General features: G+C 41.7%; 1 protein-coding gene across 6 annotated transcripts in view; it reads left to right on the forward strand.

The window, feature by feature from the left end:
- The window catches only part of CPVL (carboxypeptidase vitellogenic like), a 133,394-nt gene that overhangs the window by 65,594 nt on the left and 51,327 nt on the right, over positions 1-16,473 (forward strand). For 5 of the 6 annotated variants that reach the window (XM_015095329.4, XM_042248638.2, XM_012176892.5 and 2 more), the window contains 3 exons: positions 7,803-7,925; positions 8,631-8,762; positions 14,776-14,874. In XM_015095329.4, coding sequence (XP_014950815.1) covers positions 7,803-7,925; positions 8,631-8,762; positions 14,776-14,874 — 354 coding nt within the window. The remainder of the gene's footprint in view (positions 1-7,802; positions 7,926-8,630; positions 8,763-14,775; positions 14,875-16,473) is intronic. The other variant, XM_060414783.1, reaches the window with a different exon arrangement.

Below are 16,473 nucleotides of genomic sequence, written 5' to 3' on the forward strand. Positions count from 1 at the left end.
TTTTACACATCTGGATAATTAACCAAGCATTACATTCTCTCTAGACTATTTTTACGAGTACAGTATGCTCCTAACATGATTTCCATTAGGCTGTTCCAAATATCATTTAAGAACTCAGAAAGATTGCAGACCGAAGATTCAAAACCACTGTTCAGCTGTAATGTTGAGACCTTTTTCTCTTGTGGGAGAAATAAAAGATTGAGAGCTGAATTCGGAGAGCCTTCTGATGTCAGAGGAAAAGTCTAGGTTTGTTGCTTCTTCAAGCTCTGACAAATACAAGCACAAACAAACATACACTAATATCTCTGGCCCTTCTTGCCAGGGGTGAGCTCAAAATATGGTCTCTGTGGAGGAAAGAAACCATATCAGGACAGTGCTGGAAATCGCAACTTCTTTAAATATTGGAAAGGAGTAATTACTAGGGGCAGACTAAAGTCCTGACATGTTGATTGCTGATCGAGTTTGAATTATTATGATGGTTAAATATATTTATCTGACTGAGTTCCTCATTTGAAGGTCACGGCTGAATTCTAAAAGAGTACGTGTTTGGATAGTTTCTGGCCACACTTTTCCTCTTTCCTTTTATAATTGCTTTGATGCTGTTCCGAGCTTTTATGAGGCCAGGGTCTGATCCGAAAGTAGAAGGTTAGTGTTAACTCATAGATTTCAGGAACTTCCTTGGCCAGCTGCTGCCCATATTGGTGAAGCCCAGCCAGAGAACAGAGAAACCACAGGGCTGATAATTGTGGTTGTCGTTGCTTTATTTGTTGTTATGGGTAGAACTCAGAACAAAAGAGGCAAGAGTTCATAAAATTACAGGATCATAACTATAAGTCCTAAGGGGCCGTATAGTCCATTTCTGATCCATAAGACAACCACACCTAATTTCTCCCCACAGAGTCTGGGCTTCTATTTAAAATCATATCTAGAAAAGGGAAAACTGGGTAAAATCAAATTGGTTCAGTTTAATCGCTCAGTCGTGTCCGACTCTTTGCGACCCCATGGACTGCAGCATGCCAGGCCTCCCTGTCCACTCAAACCCATGTCCATTGAGTCGGTGATGCCATCCAACCATCTCATCCTCTGTCGTCGTCCCCTTCTCCTCCTGCCCTCAGTCTTTCCCAGCATCAGGGAATTTTCGCTTGATTTATTGTCTGGTTATCTTTTAAAGTGCTCGCAGTGGTCAGAGAATTGTTAAATCGAGAAATAAATGGTTCAGAAAGAATAAACAAATCTGATCTTGAAACATAAAGAAAGAAATGTGTCTCAGCAAGGAGAATGAAAATAATTGAAATTTCATTATAATGTTTCGCTGTTCGTTTTCCATAAAATAATCCTATAATTGTCTGCTGTTTTGACAGTCTGAGTCACTCAACCAGTGGAATGATTAATGAAAACAACAGGGAAGGATTTGTCACCCTGACACAGGGCAAGGAAGTGTGTGAGTCATTAAAAAGCAAAAACCAAGGCAAACATCGTCACTGCTAGGTTAGCAGATATGGACTGAACATTGAGGAGTCTGCTTTGGACGTGGTTATATTACTACCCATGTCTGCCTGCTAAGTTGCTTCAGTCGTGTCCGACTCTGCAACCCTATGGACTGTAGCCAGCGAGGCTCCTCGCTCCACAGGATTCTCCAGGCAAGAGTACTGGAGTGGGTTGTCATGCCCTTCTCCAGGCAATCCTCCCAACCCAGAGATCGAACCCGCATCTCTTTTGCCCCCTGCATTGGCAGGTGGGTTCTTTACTACTAGCAGCACCTGGGAAGCCACTTTTATGAACTACCTATATATATATACCTATATATATGTATACACACAGACATGTATAGTGACTGCAGACTGCATGTGTACTTATATATATACATATATATGTATACACACAGACACGTATAGTGACTGCAGAGTGCATGTGTGCTCATATATATACATACATATATGTATACACAGAGACACGTATAGTGACCGCAGAGTGCATGTGTGCTTATATATACACATGTGTATACATATATGTATACACACAAACATGTATAGTGACTGCAGAGTGCATGTGTGCTCATATATATACATATGTGTATACATATATGTATATACACAGACATGTATAGTGACCACAGAGTGCATGTGTGCTCATATATATACATATGTGTATGCATATATGTATACACACAGACACGTATAGTGACTGCAGAGTGCATGTGTGCTCATATATATACATATATAATATGTATACACACAGACATGTATACTGACTGCAGAGTGCATGTGTGCTCAGTTGTGTCTGATTCTTTTTTTTTTTATTTTAATAGGAGGCTAATTACTTTACAGTGTTGTGGTGGGTTTTGCCACACATCGACGTGAATCAGCCACAGATGCACATGTGTCCCTCCATCATGAACCCCCTCCCACCTCCCTCCCCACCCCATCCCTCTGGGTTGTCCCAGAGCACTGGCTTTGAGTGCTCTGCTTCATGCATCAAACTTGCACTGGTCATCTATTTTACATATGGTAATATACATGTTTCTATGTTATTCTCTCAAATCATCCCTCCTTCGCCTTCTCCCACATAGTCCAAAAGTCTGTTCTTTATGTCTGTGTCTCTTTTGCTATCTTGCATATAGGGTTGTTGTTACTGTCTTCCTAAATTCCATATATATATATGCGTTAATAAACTATATTGGTGTTTCTCTTTCTGACATACTTCACTCTGTATATTAGACTCCAGTTTCATCCACCTCATTAGAACTGACTCAAATGCATTCGTTTTTATAGCTGAGTAATATTCCACTGTGTATATGTACCACAGCTTTCTTATCCATGCGTCTCCTGATGGACATCTAGGTTGCTTCCATGTCCTGGCTATTGTAAACAGTGCTTCAATGAACACTGGGGTACACGTGTCTCTTTCAGTTCTGGTTTCCTCGGTGTGTATGCCCAGCAGTGGAATTGCTGGGTCATATAGCAGTTCTAGTTCCAGTTTTTTAAGGAATCACACAGCCTTCTCCAGAGTGGCTGTACTAGTTTGCATTCCCACCAACAGTGTAAGAAGGTTCCCTTTTCTCCACATCCTCTCCAGCATTTATTGTTTGTAGACTTTTTGATGACAGTCATTCTGACCAGTGTGAGATGGCACCTCATTTTGGTTTTGATTTGCATTTCTCTGATAATGAGTGAGTTTGAGCATCTTTTCATGCGTTTATTAGCCATCTGTATGTCTTCTTTGGAGAAATGTCTGTTTAATTCTTTGGCTCACTTTTTGATTGGGTCATTAATTTTTCTGGTTTTGAGCTGCATGGGCTGCTTGTATATTTTGGAGATTAATTCCTTGTCAGTTTCATTTGCTATTATTTTCTCCCATTCTGAAGGCTGCCTTCTCACCTTGCTTATAGTTACCTTCATTGTGAAAAAGCTTTTAAGTTTAATTAGGTCCCATTTGTTTATTTTTGTTTTTATTTCCATTACTCTGGCAGGGGGTCATAGAGGATCTTGCTGTGATTTATGTCAGAGTGTGTTCTTTCTTTGTTTTCCTGTAAGAGTTTTATAGTTTCTGGTCTTACATTTAGATCTTTAATCCATTTTGATTTTCTTTTTGTGTATGGTGTTAGAAAGTATTCTAGTTTCATTCTCTTACAGGTGGTTGACCAGTTTTCCAAGCACCACTTGTTAAAGGGATTGTCTTTTCTCCATTGTATATTTTTGCCTCCTTTGTTAAAGATAAGGTGTCCATAGGTGTGTGGATTTATCTCTGGGCTTTCTATTTTGTTCCATTGATCTATATTTCTGTCTTTGTGCCAGTACCATACTGTCTTGATGACTGTAGATATATGTTTGATTCTTTGCAACCCCCTGGACTGTAGCCTGCCAGGCACCTCTGTCCATGGAATTTTCCAGGCAAGAATACTGGAGCAGGTTGCCATTTCCTACTCCAGGGGATCTTTTCAACCCAGGAATTGAACCTGCATCTCTTGGCAGAAATATATGTATTACCACTGAGCCACCCAGGAAGCCCAATAAAACAAAATAAAACTACCCATTTCACTTTCTTATTTTCTGTAAGTGATCCACTTGGCAAGTGTGCAGTGGCTAAATCCAAGAGTGGGTCGCAGTTTTGGGGACCAGAGATTCGCAGTCATTTCAGGACCGTTGATTGAAATGTGATTTGATGTGAGAAATGGGAAGAGTGGAGGCAGCAAAGCCCAGATAGAATTCTAAGTGGGCACATGACTGAAATGCACAGACCTTTGTTTTCATGATTTTAAGGTACAGGAAGATAATGTTAACTTTACATTGGCTCACATTAGAGTAAGTGAAATAACCTGTTCATAGCAGATGCTCAGAAACTGAGAGGGTGTTCCTTCTTAATCTCCTGCCTGAATATATCTCAGAGACACATGATGATCGCAAGGGGGAAGGTGCCATAAAAATGTGACTGTTTTAGTCTTGATTTGTCATCACTACCTATAAAATACACACTCTTCTATCTCTGAAAAAGGCAAGTGAGGGGTTTTATTGCCAGGTCCTATAACAAGACAACTTGAGTGATAACATCACTGGAAGGTATACATTTTTAGCATTTGTACTAATTTCCAATAGAGAAAAAAAATGTTTAGAAATGTCAGATGAGTCATTCATCTATCAGATGTCTTTTTATGTACCTAGTATGTGCTGGGCAATGTACATGTGGTGGAAATGATAAGCCATGAAAATGGTAAACTTAGCCTTAATCACATTTGAGTCAAGTTTTCCATAATGTATTTTTCAAAGACACTGTGTTTTGTGATTTATTTATTTTTGTGTCTACTCAAGTATCTATCATTGATACCTTTGACAGAAAAGTTGCAGGATAAACCACCACTGAATGAAGAGTATATAATACATCTTTCCCAGTGAAATGAGTATTCAAAGATGTTTGCTTTTGGGGATCAAGTTACAGAAATATTACTTGATTCATTCACTGTCCCTAAAAAGAAAATAAAGCAAAATTATACAAGCCAAATTTCAGACGTGTAACCACATCTTGATAGCACCACATGGGGAAGTTACAGTGTACTCGTGAGTATGTGCCGTGCAAGTCGCTTTAGTCACGTCTGACTCTGAGACTCTTTGGACTGTAGCCCCCCAGGCTCTTCTGTCCTTGGGATTCTTTAGGCAAGAATATTGGAATGGGTTGCCGTGTCCTCCTCCAGGGGATCTTCCTATCCCAGGAACTGAACCCACATCTCTTACATCTCCTGCTCTGGCAGGTGGGTTCTTTACCACTAGTGCTACCTGGGAAGCCCACTCATGAGTGCAGTTTGATTCAACACTTTGCCTAAATATTATTACAAGAGGAGTTCATTAGTGAGGTGATTTTATATAAATTATGGAAATTACATTCTTCTTTCATAGTTTGGAGGTGGTTGAGGATTCAGAATAGGTCAGACCACATTTGGGGCTTCCCTGATAGGCCAGTGGTAAAGAATCTGCCTGCAATGCAGGAGACCTAGGTTCGATACTTGGGTTGGGAAGATCCCCTGGAGAAGGGAAAGGCTACCCACTCCAGTCTTCTCACCTAAAGAATTTTATGGACTGTATAGTTCATGGAATCTCAAAGAGTCAGACACGACTGAGCGACTTTCACTTTCACGTTTAAAATTGGGCTTCCCTGGTGGCTCAGCGGTAAAGAATTTGTATGCAATGGCAGGAGACACAGGAGACGTGGGTTTGATCCAGGGGTTGGGAAGATCCACTGGAGAAGGGATAGGCTACCTACTCCAATATTCTTGGGCTTTCCTTGTGGCTCAGCTGGTAAAGAATTGCCTGCAATGCAGGAGACCTGGGATCGATCCTGGGTTGGGAAGACCCCCTGGAGAAGGGAAAGGCTACCCACTCCAGTATTCTGGCCTGGAGAATTCCATGGACTACAGGGTCACAAAGAGTCAGACATGACTGAGCGACTTTCACTCACTCCTACACTCAGACAAGGTTTAATTCTGGCTCTACCACTTAGCTTCTTTGAGCCCCAGTGTCCTTACACTGACATGGGAATAACTCCAGCATATGATTGTGGCATGGAATAAGAATGAAAACTTTCCAGAATTCTCAGACTGTGAACTTTGGAGCCCTGGAAAGCCTTGGAAATACTGTGAAAGTTCTACAGGTCCATAGGTACCCACTTAATGCCTCTAGTCTATCTAAACCATGTGCATTGCTGATTCTCAAAGGCATGAAAGTTAATTCAAAATTCATTCATTCAGCAGCTGTTTCTTGAGCACTCACAAAAACACAGCACCAGGCACAGGGGAAACATTCATAAACAAAATAGACATATCTCTGTGTTCATGGATCTTCTGTTCTAGTGTGGGTAGAGGATAACAATACACAAGATAATAAAAGTCTGTTGGAGAATGATAAAGATTAAGACGAAAAAGGAGAGAAAGGGAGTCTAAAATATCAAAAAGCAGTGTTACAATTTTAGATAGGGTGGTCAGGGAGGGCAGCTCTGAGAAAGCCTCCCTTAAGGAAGTGAGGGAATAAGCAGATGGATATCGGGGAAAGAGCATCCCAGGGACAAGAACAACTAATGCAAGGGAAGGAATAGTGCAGATCACAGGTAAGACTTGGTCTGAGACGGGCTGGAGATGATGAGCAAGAGAACAGCAGAGGATAAGGTGAGGGAAGTGACCAAATCATGTCAGCCCTTATGCCTCAGAAAAAGGACTTGGCTTTTGCTTTGAGGGAGATGGGAAGTCATTAGCGGGTTTGAGCAGAGGAGTTGCTTGATCTTATTTGACAGACCACTGTCTTGAAATTAAACTGGAAGAGCAAAAACAGAGGCCCACTGAGGAGGCTATTGCAAGAATCTAGGCAAGAGATGATGGTGACCTGGGGCAAGGTAATAAAGTACGGATGTGGAAAGACACTGGATTCTGTATTTGTCTTGATAGAATAGGTAGAGTTGATGAGATTCACTGATGGACTTTTGTGAGGTCTGAGTGAAAGAGGACAAGAATAGCACCAAGTGTGTTGGCCTGAGCAGTTAGAAGAACAAAGTTAACATTAATGGAAAGGGAGGCTGCAGGGAGGGTTGGAGGGTTGGAGCTTCATTTTGAACATAGGAAGTTTAATACTAGACACACAAGTGGAGATGTCAGGAAGGCAGCTTTTTCATGGAAGGAATACAGAACTATTTTTAAATATCACAACCAATAATAGCTCTTTTCAGCATAATCTAAAAGAAGAATTATTATCATGTTCATGTCCACAAAATATTTCAAAATTTAAAAAGAGCCTTTTACTGTAAAAGGCCGAAAAGAGAGGTAAGTTCAAGTGACCATTCTAGTGGCCAATAAATATTTTTCCTTTTCCTCTTCCTTTAATACATATTGATTTCAAATTTTGGCATCATTATACAGATTTTGAAATCTTAACTTTGGCCTTTAGATTTTTTTTTTTTTAAATAAAACTTGCAATGGAACTTTCTGGTAAGAGAAACCCTAAGGATGGCAGAATTGTGTTCACTGGTGTTCGTGTTATTTTCTTTTGGAAAGAAATTAGAATGTTCACTTAGGGCATGTTCACTTAGTATTTATTGTGCTTCTAACCTGGAACTTGCACGTCACTTGGTACTGTTTGGGATGACAAAAGAAAGAAGGGACTGAGCTCAGTGCTGTTGTGAAATTTGCAGTGTAAGGTTAAGAATAAAATACATGGTGCAAGTCTTGTGGAAATCCTGCTTGTTTGATTGTGATTTTAATTCACCTAAATGTGCCATTTTAGTAGCACCGATATGTGATGGTTTGTTTTAATGTCTGTCCTTCTCAGTCTTACGCTGGGAAGTATGTGCCAGCCATTGCCCACTACATCCACACACTCAACCCTGTGACGACCATGAAGATCAACCTGAAGGGAATTGCTCTCGGAGACGCGTATTCTGATCCCAAGTCGGTAGGTGGCTCTTCTTTCCTTTCCATTCTGTTCCTTAAGGAGATGTAATCCCCTTTAATCAGACAGCTGCTGCTGCTGCTAAGCTGCTTCAGTCATGTCCAACTCTGTGCGACCCCATAGATGGCAGCCCACCAGGCTTCCCCATCCCAGGGATTCTCCAGGCAAGAACACTGGAGTGGGTTGCCATTTCCTTCTCCTTAGTCAGACAGAGGCTCCTCTCAACCCTAGAGACCTAACTTCATAAAGGGAAATACTGTTGCTCGAATGGCTTTCTAATAATTTAAATCTTCTAATTTTTACCAAATGTTCTATGGCATCAACTTACTATGTCAGCCTAGGTTGGCTGTGCGTGCAAGTGTCAGTGTGTGTGTGTGCCTGTGCTTGGTGTGTTTGTGTGTATTTTGTATATGTATGTGTTATATGGGTGTGTGTGTGTGTTGTGTGGTTATGTGGTATATGTGTGCATGTGTGTGTGATGTATTTGCATATGTTGTGTGGTAGGTGATGCCTGTGACGTATGTTTGTGTGTTTGTATTTTTATGTCTGTGTGGGTGTGGAGTGTTGTGTATGCATTGTGTGGGTTGTGTGTGTGTTGTCCTGCTCCACTAAGTAACAGGTTACAGAGAGTTACTTCTCAAGCAGACGGGCTCCCCTCACATCCCTTTCTCTCCCTGTTGTGTCTGTGTTTGCCTCTTTTCTCCTCAGATCATAGAGGGCTACCCATCATTCCTGTTCCAAATTGGCTTGTTGGATGAGCAGGAGAAAAAGTACTTCCAGAAGCAGTGCAATGACTGCGTGAAATTCATCCACCAGGAGAAGTGGCTTCAAGCCTTTGAAGTGAGTTCTGGGTCCCGCGCTGCCCTGGAGCAATAAGCACCATCTGAGAAGGTCTGGAAGCATCAAGGTGCCTGGCCTGGTGTTTGATTGTTAGAGAAGCTGTATCCGGGGTGCTGTCACAGGTCAGGAGGCAAGACGAGCGGGCTCATAAGGAAGAAAAGGCCCATCTGAGTTTCTTTGAATTTACTTTGGCAATATTTTAAACCTGAGATCACTTCGGGGTGTTTATATAACTGTGTCTTTCATTAACTGTTTTGGTTTCTGTACATGCTGTGTCGCCCTCGAGGCATCCCTACTATAGGGAAATCAAAAGAAAGGCAACCTGGAAAGTGGATGCATATGCGTCCACATGTGCTCTAAGCCCTTCAGAGGGGAATATCTGCACACGGGGCTCCAGCTGGGGAAGTGGCCACAGTTTAACAAATGTCACATGTGCCTGTGCGTCTGGAACAAAGAGTATAAACGGTGGTGTGGTCGTTTGCAACTTTTGCAAAGAGCTGTTGGCTTTGTAAATATCATCACATCACTCTCCTAAAATTGAATTTGAGGATCCAATAATATGATTATGTTCTTGAACCATTTTTTTTGGTTGTTTAAAGCCTAAGACTCTACTAAATATTAGGATATGCGGGGGGGTGGTCACTTTGTTTGTTTGCTGGCCTGTGCAAACAAAGACCATGTGTAAGCAGTCTTCCTTGGGGGTTATGCCACCTTTGCCATAGAGCCATGATGTTTGACCCAGGAAATGTGGTGTGACTGAATTTTGAGGCCTTTAATCTTGTTATTGAAGGCACAGCCTGTCACTGTTAACGTAACAGCATTGTTATTATTAAAGCTGAGGCCTGATATTAATAGACTTAAGGCGCTGCAGGTCAGCTGGTTCAGATCAAAACAGGAGACATACAAATTTATGGAGAAGAGTTGGGTAACAAAATGATGCTCCATTTTACAAATAGGGTGCCAGGGCACTACCTGAAAATCCCCAGGGAGTGATGCTGTGAATTCTGACAGCACAAGCTGTGTGAGTGCGGGAACTCAGGAAGTCCTGGGTCACCCTGCAGGACCCTGGTGGGCTCCCCTCTCTGTTCCAGGACCCTTGATATGGCTGCAATGTGCATACAGGATTTCTTATGCAATTGTGAATGCGATGGAAGAAGGATCTTATCGGAGACATGTTGGATCATCCTTCAACTTGCAATCACAGTATTTTTAAGACTGGTTTTAGGCTATTTAGGCAGGAAGGGTAAAAAGTACTAAACTTTCAGAATTTAGAATTAATATGAAATATAACATTAGATGAGGCCCAGCTGCACATGAGACATGCAATGTGTTTTGGAAGAAGTATACAGGGATTAAGCAATATCAAGAGCAAGAACATTTGATAGATTCAAAGGAATAAAGAGGGACTTCTCTGGCAGTCCTGGAGCTTCCCTGAGAGCTCAGTTAGTAAAGAATCCGCCTGTAATGCAGGTGACCCTGGTTGGATTCCTGGGTCAGGAAGATCCACTGAAGAAGGGATAGGCTACCCACTCCAGTATTCTTGGGCTTCCCTTGTGGCTCAGCTGGTAAAGAATCTGCCTGCAATGGGGGGACCTGGGTTTGATCCCTGGGTTTGGAAGATTCCCTGGAGAAGGGAAAGGCTACCCACTCCAGTATTCTGGCCTGGAGAATTCCATGGATTCTATGGTCCATAGGGTCGCAAAGAGTCGGACATGACTGAGCGACTTTCACTTTCCCTGGCAGCTCAGTGGTTAAGATTTTGCTTTGCAATGCAGGGGGTGGGTGTGAGATCCTCGGTGGGGGAGCTAAGATCCCACATGCCTCAGGGCCAAAATACCAAAACATGAAACAGAAGCAATATTGTAACAAATTCAATAAAGACTTGAAAAATGGTCCACATATTTTTTTTTTAAAGGTGGGGGGGGTGGGTGGGTAAATAAAGCAGATAGATGTCTGTGGTGTATGCTCCAGCAGCCTAAGCACCCACAGAATTAGTGAAACTGCTGAGAAGTTCAGGTGTTTCGTATATTCCGAGACAATGAGAAAATGGCATACGAGTCTCTCCCAAACCAAATTCACCAGAAAAAAGAGAACCACCCCCCTGCGCTCCCCCCAAAAATCCTGAAGGTATGCAGTGTTTCTGTGGATCACTGGTCCAAAATCTTGAGTAATAAATGAAAACACTTTTGCTTTTTCAAGGGAAATAAAGTGGTACTTAGGTAAGTCAGCAAGTACTGGGAAATGTGTTTCAACTTATGTAATCAGTTTAGTTCAGTTCAGACACTCAGTCGTGTCAGACTCTTTGTGACCCCATGGACTGCAGCATGCCAGGCTTACGTGTCGGTCATCAACTCCCGGAGCTTACTCAGAGTCACGTCCATCGGGTTGGTAATGCCATCTAACCATCTCATCCTCTGTCGTCCCCTTCTCCTCCTGTCTTCAATCTTTCCCAGCATCAGGGTCTTTTCAAATGAGTCAGTTCTTTGCATTAGGTGGCCAAAGTATTGGAGTTTCAGCTTCAGCCTCAGTCCTTCCAATGAATATTCAGGACTGATTTCCTTTAGGATAGACTGGTTGAATCTCCTTACAATCCAAGGGACTCTCAAGAGTCTTCTCCAACACCACAGTTGAAAAGCACTCAGCTTTCCTTATAGTCCAACTCTCACATCCATACATGACTACTGAAAAAACTATAGCTTTTTTGACTAGATGGACCTTTCTTTGCAAAGTAATGTCTCTGCTTCTTAATATGCTGTCTAGGTTGGTCATAATTTTTCTTCTAAGGAGCAAGCATCTTTTAATTTCATGGCTGCAATCACCATCTGCAGTGATTTTGGAGCCCCCCAAAATAAAGTCTGCCACTGTTCCCACTGTTTCCCCATCTATTTGCCATGAAGTAATGGGACTGGATGCCATGATCTTAGTTTTCTGAATGTTGAGCTTTAAGCCAACTTTTTCACTCGCCTCTTTCATCAAAAGGCTCTTTAGTTATTCTTTGCTTTCTGCCATAAGTGTGGTGTCATCTGCATATCTGAGGTTATTGATATTTCTCCCGGCATTCTTGATTTCAGCTTGTACTTCATCCAATCCAGCATTTCTCATGATGTACCCTGCATATAAGTTAAGTAAGCAGGGTGACAATATACAGCCTTGATGTACTCCTTTCCTGATTTGGAACCAGTCTGTTGTTCCATGTCCAGTTCTAACTGTTGCTTCTTGACCTGCATACAGATTTCTCAGGAGACAGGTCAGGTGGTCTGGTATTCCCATCTCTTGAAAAATTTTCCACAGTTTGTTGTGATCCACAGTCAAAGGCTTTGGCATAGTCGATAAAGCAGAAGTAGATGTTTTTCTGGAACTCTTGCTTTTACGGTGATACAATGGATGTTTGCAGTATCTCTGGTTCCTCTGCCTTTTCTAAAACCAGCTTGAACATCTGAAAGTTCATGGGTCATGTACTGTTGAAGCTTGGCTTGAAGAATTTTGAGCATTACTTTGCTAGTGTGGGAGATGAGTGCAATTGAGTGGTAGTTTGAGTATTATTTGGCATTGCCTTTTTTGGGAACTGGAATGAAAACTGACTTTTTCCAGTCCTGTGGCCACTGCTGAGTTTTCCAAATTTGCTGGCATATTGAGTGCAGCACTTTCACAGCATCATCTTTCAGGATTTGAAATAGCTCAACTGGAATTCCATCACCTCCACTAGCTTTGTTCGTAATGGTGCTTCCTAAGGCCAGCTTGACTTCACATTCCAGGTTGTCTGGCTCTAGGTGAGTGATCACACCATCATGATTATCTGGGTCATGAAGATCTTTTTTGTATAGTTCTGTGTATTCTTGCCACCTCTTCTTAATATCTTCTGCTTCTGTTAGGTCCATACCATTTCTGTCCTTTATCGAGCCCATCCTTCCATGAAATGTTCCCTTGGTATCTCTAATTTTCTTGAAGAGATCTCTAGTCTTTCCCATTCTATTGTTTTCCTCTATTTCTTTGCATTGATCGCCGAGGAAGGCTTTCTTATCTTTCCTTGCTATTCTTTGGAACTTTGCATTCAAATGGGTGTATCTTTCCTTTCTCCTTTGCCTTTTGATTTTCTTCTTTTCACAGCTATTTGTAAGGCCTCCTCAGAAAACCATTCTGCCTTTTTGCATTTCTTTTTCTTGGGGATGGTCTTGATCCCTGTCTCCTCTACAATGTCACAAACCTCCATCCATAGTTCTTCAGCCACTCTGTCTATCAGACCTAATCCCTTGAATCTATTTCTCACTTCCACTCTATAGTCATAAGGGATTTTATTTAGGTCATACCTGAATGGTCTAGTGGTTTTCCCTACTTTCTTCAATTTCAGTCTGAATTTGGCAATAAGGAGTTCATAATCTGAGCCACAGTCAGCTCCTGGTCTTGTTTTTGCTGACTGTACAGAGCTTCTCTCTTTCCTTCTCCATCATTACTTTGCCAACAAAGGTCTGTTTAGTCAAACCTATGGTTTTTCCAGTAGTCATGTATGGATGTGAGAGTTGGACTATAAAGAAAGCTGAGCACTGAAGAATTGATGCTTTTGAACTGTGGTGTTGGAGAAGACTCTTGAGAGTCCCTTGGACTGCAAGGAGATCCAACCAGTCCATCCTAAAGGAGATCAGTCCTGAATATTCATTGGAAGGACTGATGCTGAAGCCGAAACTCCAATACTTTGGCCACCTGATGCGAAGAACTGACTCATTTGAAAAGACCCTGATGCTGGGAAAGATTGAAGGTGGGAGGCGAAGCAGATGACTGAAGACGGGTGGCATCAACGGATGTGAGATTGAGTAAACTCTGGGAGTTGGTAATGGATAGAGAGGCCTGGCGTGCTGCAGTCCATGGGGTCATAAAGAGTCAGACTGAGCGACTGAGCTACTGAACTCACTCACTCACTCCCTCAGTTTTAGTCTCTGAATAGTTACCTTGTTCTCTTTACCTTAGCTGCTCATTCCCTTTTCCACCTGCAAAAAAATGCTGGCAATCACTCCACAATCTCAGATGCAACAGATTCAAACTCTTCCCCCACCTGCTACCTCTGGTCCTCCCAGCTCATTTCTCCAAACATACCAATGTGAACTGTCGCCCTACAACTGCACTCTCTTTCGACCCCTGGTTCCTACTGCTCCTTCACGGCCCCCTACTCCTGCAAGTCTTAACCCAATGTAAACCCACGCTCAGTCCTGCATATTCTCAACCTGTGCCCCCTTTGCCCGTCCTCCAACTCCTTTGGCCAAACCACAGTCCTGGCTAAATGCCCCTCTCCACCACTTCATGCCTGCCATCGTGCAGCTCAGCATGACCTGAGAAAAACACACCATATGCCAATTGTTCTCACTCCTGGTTGATGACTGGGTTTTCAATGCCAGCAGTCCAAAGCTTACTTCCACCAGTTTTAAGCACCTGGAGGTATGTCTCCTGCCCCCTCTTACCTGGGTGAGTGGTCAGTGGTCATATTACAATAACCCTTCCCACAAGGCTCACTCTTGCAGTTGGGGCCTTTGGGCCTGCTGTTTTCTCTCCTTGGAGTAGTCTTTTCCTACATATCTGCATGCCTTGCTTCTTCCCTCCAACAGGTCTTTACTTAAATGCCACCCCTTAAGTGCAGCCTGTTCCTCCTCTCTGCAGTGTCTCCTCCACCCAGCACCAGGCACACACACATGCCCACAGACATCCATGACACTTCCTCTTCCCCTTCTCCTTGTTAGTTTTCTCCTTTGCCCTCACTACTCTATAATACGGTGCATGTTTTACCTATTAATGCTTGTTTAATATTCTTTCTAGAATATAAGCAGTTTTGATCTGTCTTGCTCACCACTGTTTCCCCAATGCCTTCGACAGTGTTTATAGCACAGAGAATATGTGCGGTGAGTGACTGTTGAATGAAGCAATGTGGGAATGACATAGTTATTGAATAAATGAAAAACAAATGCTTGTACTTATTTACCTACCCTGATGTTTTCCTCGTTTCTTTATCTCCTCTCTCCCAACCTAGTTACTGGACCGACTACTAGATGGCGGCTTAATAAGTGAACCTTCTTACTTCCAGAATGTTACAGGATGTTCTAATTACTACAACCTTTTACTGTGCACGGTAATGACAACATTTAAAAAACCATAATAGTGTTTGCTCAAAACTTTTGGCATAACCAAACTTCCTCAGATTTGGGAAATATTATAGTTGACTTTATACTAGGAAAACATGTCCAAACTATATTGCATTATTTGGTCTACTAATCTATAGGATCTTTTACCTTGCCAATGTGGTATACTGTATAATCTGACCATTGAGAATGTGTGATATTCCGGATAACTCAAAAAGAAAAATCTCTGATTAATGCAATTTCCCCCCCAGTAGAGCTTGTTATACAGAAGTTCTTTTGTGAAGGAGAAAGGCCAGGATTGCTACTCTGGGTATCAGGCCCCAGAGCTCCAGGCTTGTAGTGAGTTTCTTGAAAATGCCCACATTATTTGTTCTGTACTTAAGACAGCTTGGATAACCCAAACTGCCAAAGCCTTTATAAAAATATTGGCTTTGTCTTACTTTTAACTTAAGATTTTTAATTCATTTAGTATGGCCCTCACTTTAAGCCCTTTGGAATATTCTCAAAGTATTCAAGTAGTTTCTTTCATAAAAATATGCCAAAGTTGATGTCTATTGTGTAGCTTTAATCGAATAAGACAAAGGGAGCCAGAGTAGGGATTTGAAATTGTATAATGCAAGTCTAGGGTATATGACTATGCATTCTGCTTTTAAAATTGCCTTATTTATGAACTATTTCATATATAATATATAAAGCTAATTTCAATGGAATTTGCCAATGCTGGGGTTTTGGACTTAGATTTGGCCAAGAGAAAAACATTTGCTAGGTAAGAAAGAAGCAAAATTTGAAACTATATTTTTTTCTTCACAAAGTAATATATTCACAGTTAGCAAAAAATATTGATGATTCACAAAATTGTTGATTTCAAACTTTAACAGTTTTTTAATTCTTTCATAACTTTTTGGAAAAAAAAAAAAACAGCAGTTAGTCCTTTTTTTCCTTTTAGCTTAATGAATCTTACAGAGACTTTAATGCAATGTTTTTAAAAAATAAGGCTCATGACACGTTTTCTTTTGATTTATGTCCTTCATAAAGTATCATCTATTTTTACACTTGATATGTTTTTCCTCTTAAATTATGGAATCCCAGGGACAGAGGAGCCTGATGGGCTGCCATCTATGGGGTCGCACAGAGTCGGACACAACTAATGCAATTTAGCAGCAGCAGCAGAGTATTTTGTGTGTGTGTTTTTAATAAACAGCAGAACACGAAAAAGAAATCTTCATCTTTTAATCTACCACATCATCTCCCTGGCTCCTTGTGGTCCATTTCACCCTCTTTCCCAAGAGCCTCCAACAAGGAGCAAGCTGTCTTTGATAATCTCACCTCTTCATCTTCCCTATCTTTGTCGTGAAGGGAGTTTTTAATTGGAGTCACAGATGGCCAAATACTAGTTACAAAAAGGAAAATCCAGCATTTGCAAATTGGATATTGGCTCTGAGAGTATCAGATCATCCAGACTTTTTGGATAAAATGTGAAGTGAAGTGAAGTGAAGTGAAGTGAATTCGCTCAGTCGTGTCCGACTCTTTGTGACCCCATTGACTGTAGCCCACCAGGCTCCTCTGCCCATGGGATTCTCCAGGCAATA

Source organism: Ovis aries, chromosome 4 (assembly GCF_016772045.2).
Source record: "Ovis aries strain OAR_USU_Benz2616 breed Rambouillet chromosome 4, ARS-UI_Ramb_v3.0, whole genome shotgun sequence".
Taxonomy (NCBI): Eukaryota; Metazoa; Chordata; class Mammalia; order Artiodactyla; family Bovidae; genus Ovis; species Ovis aries.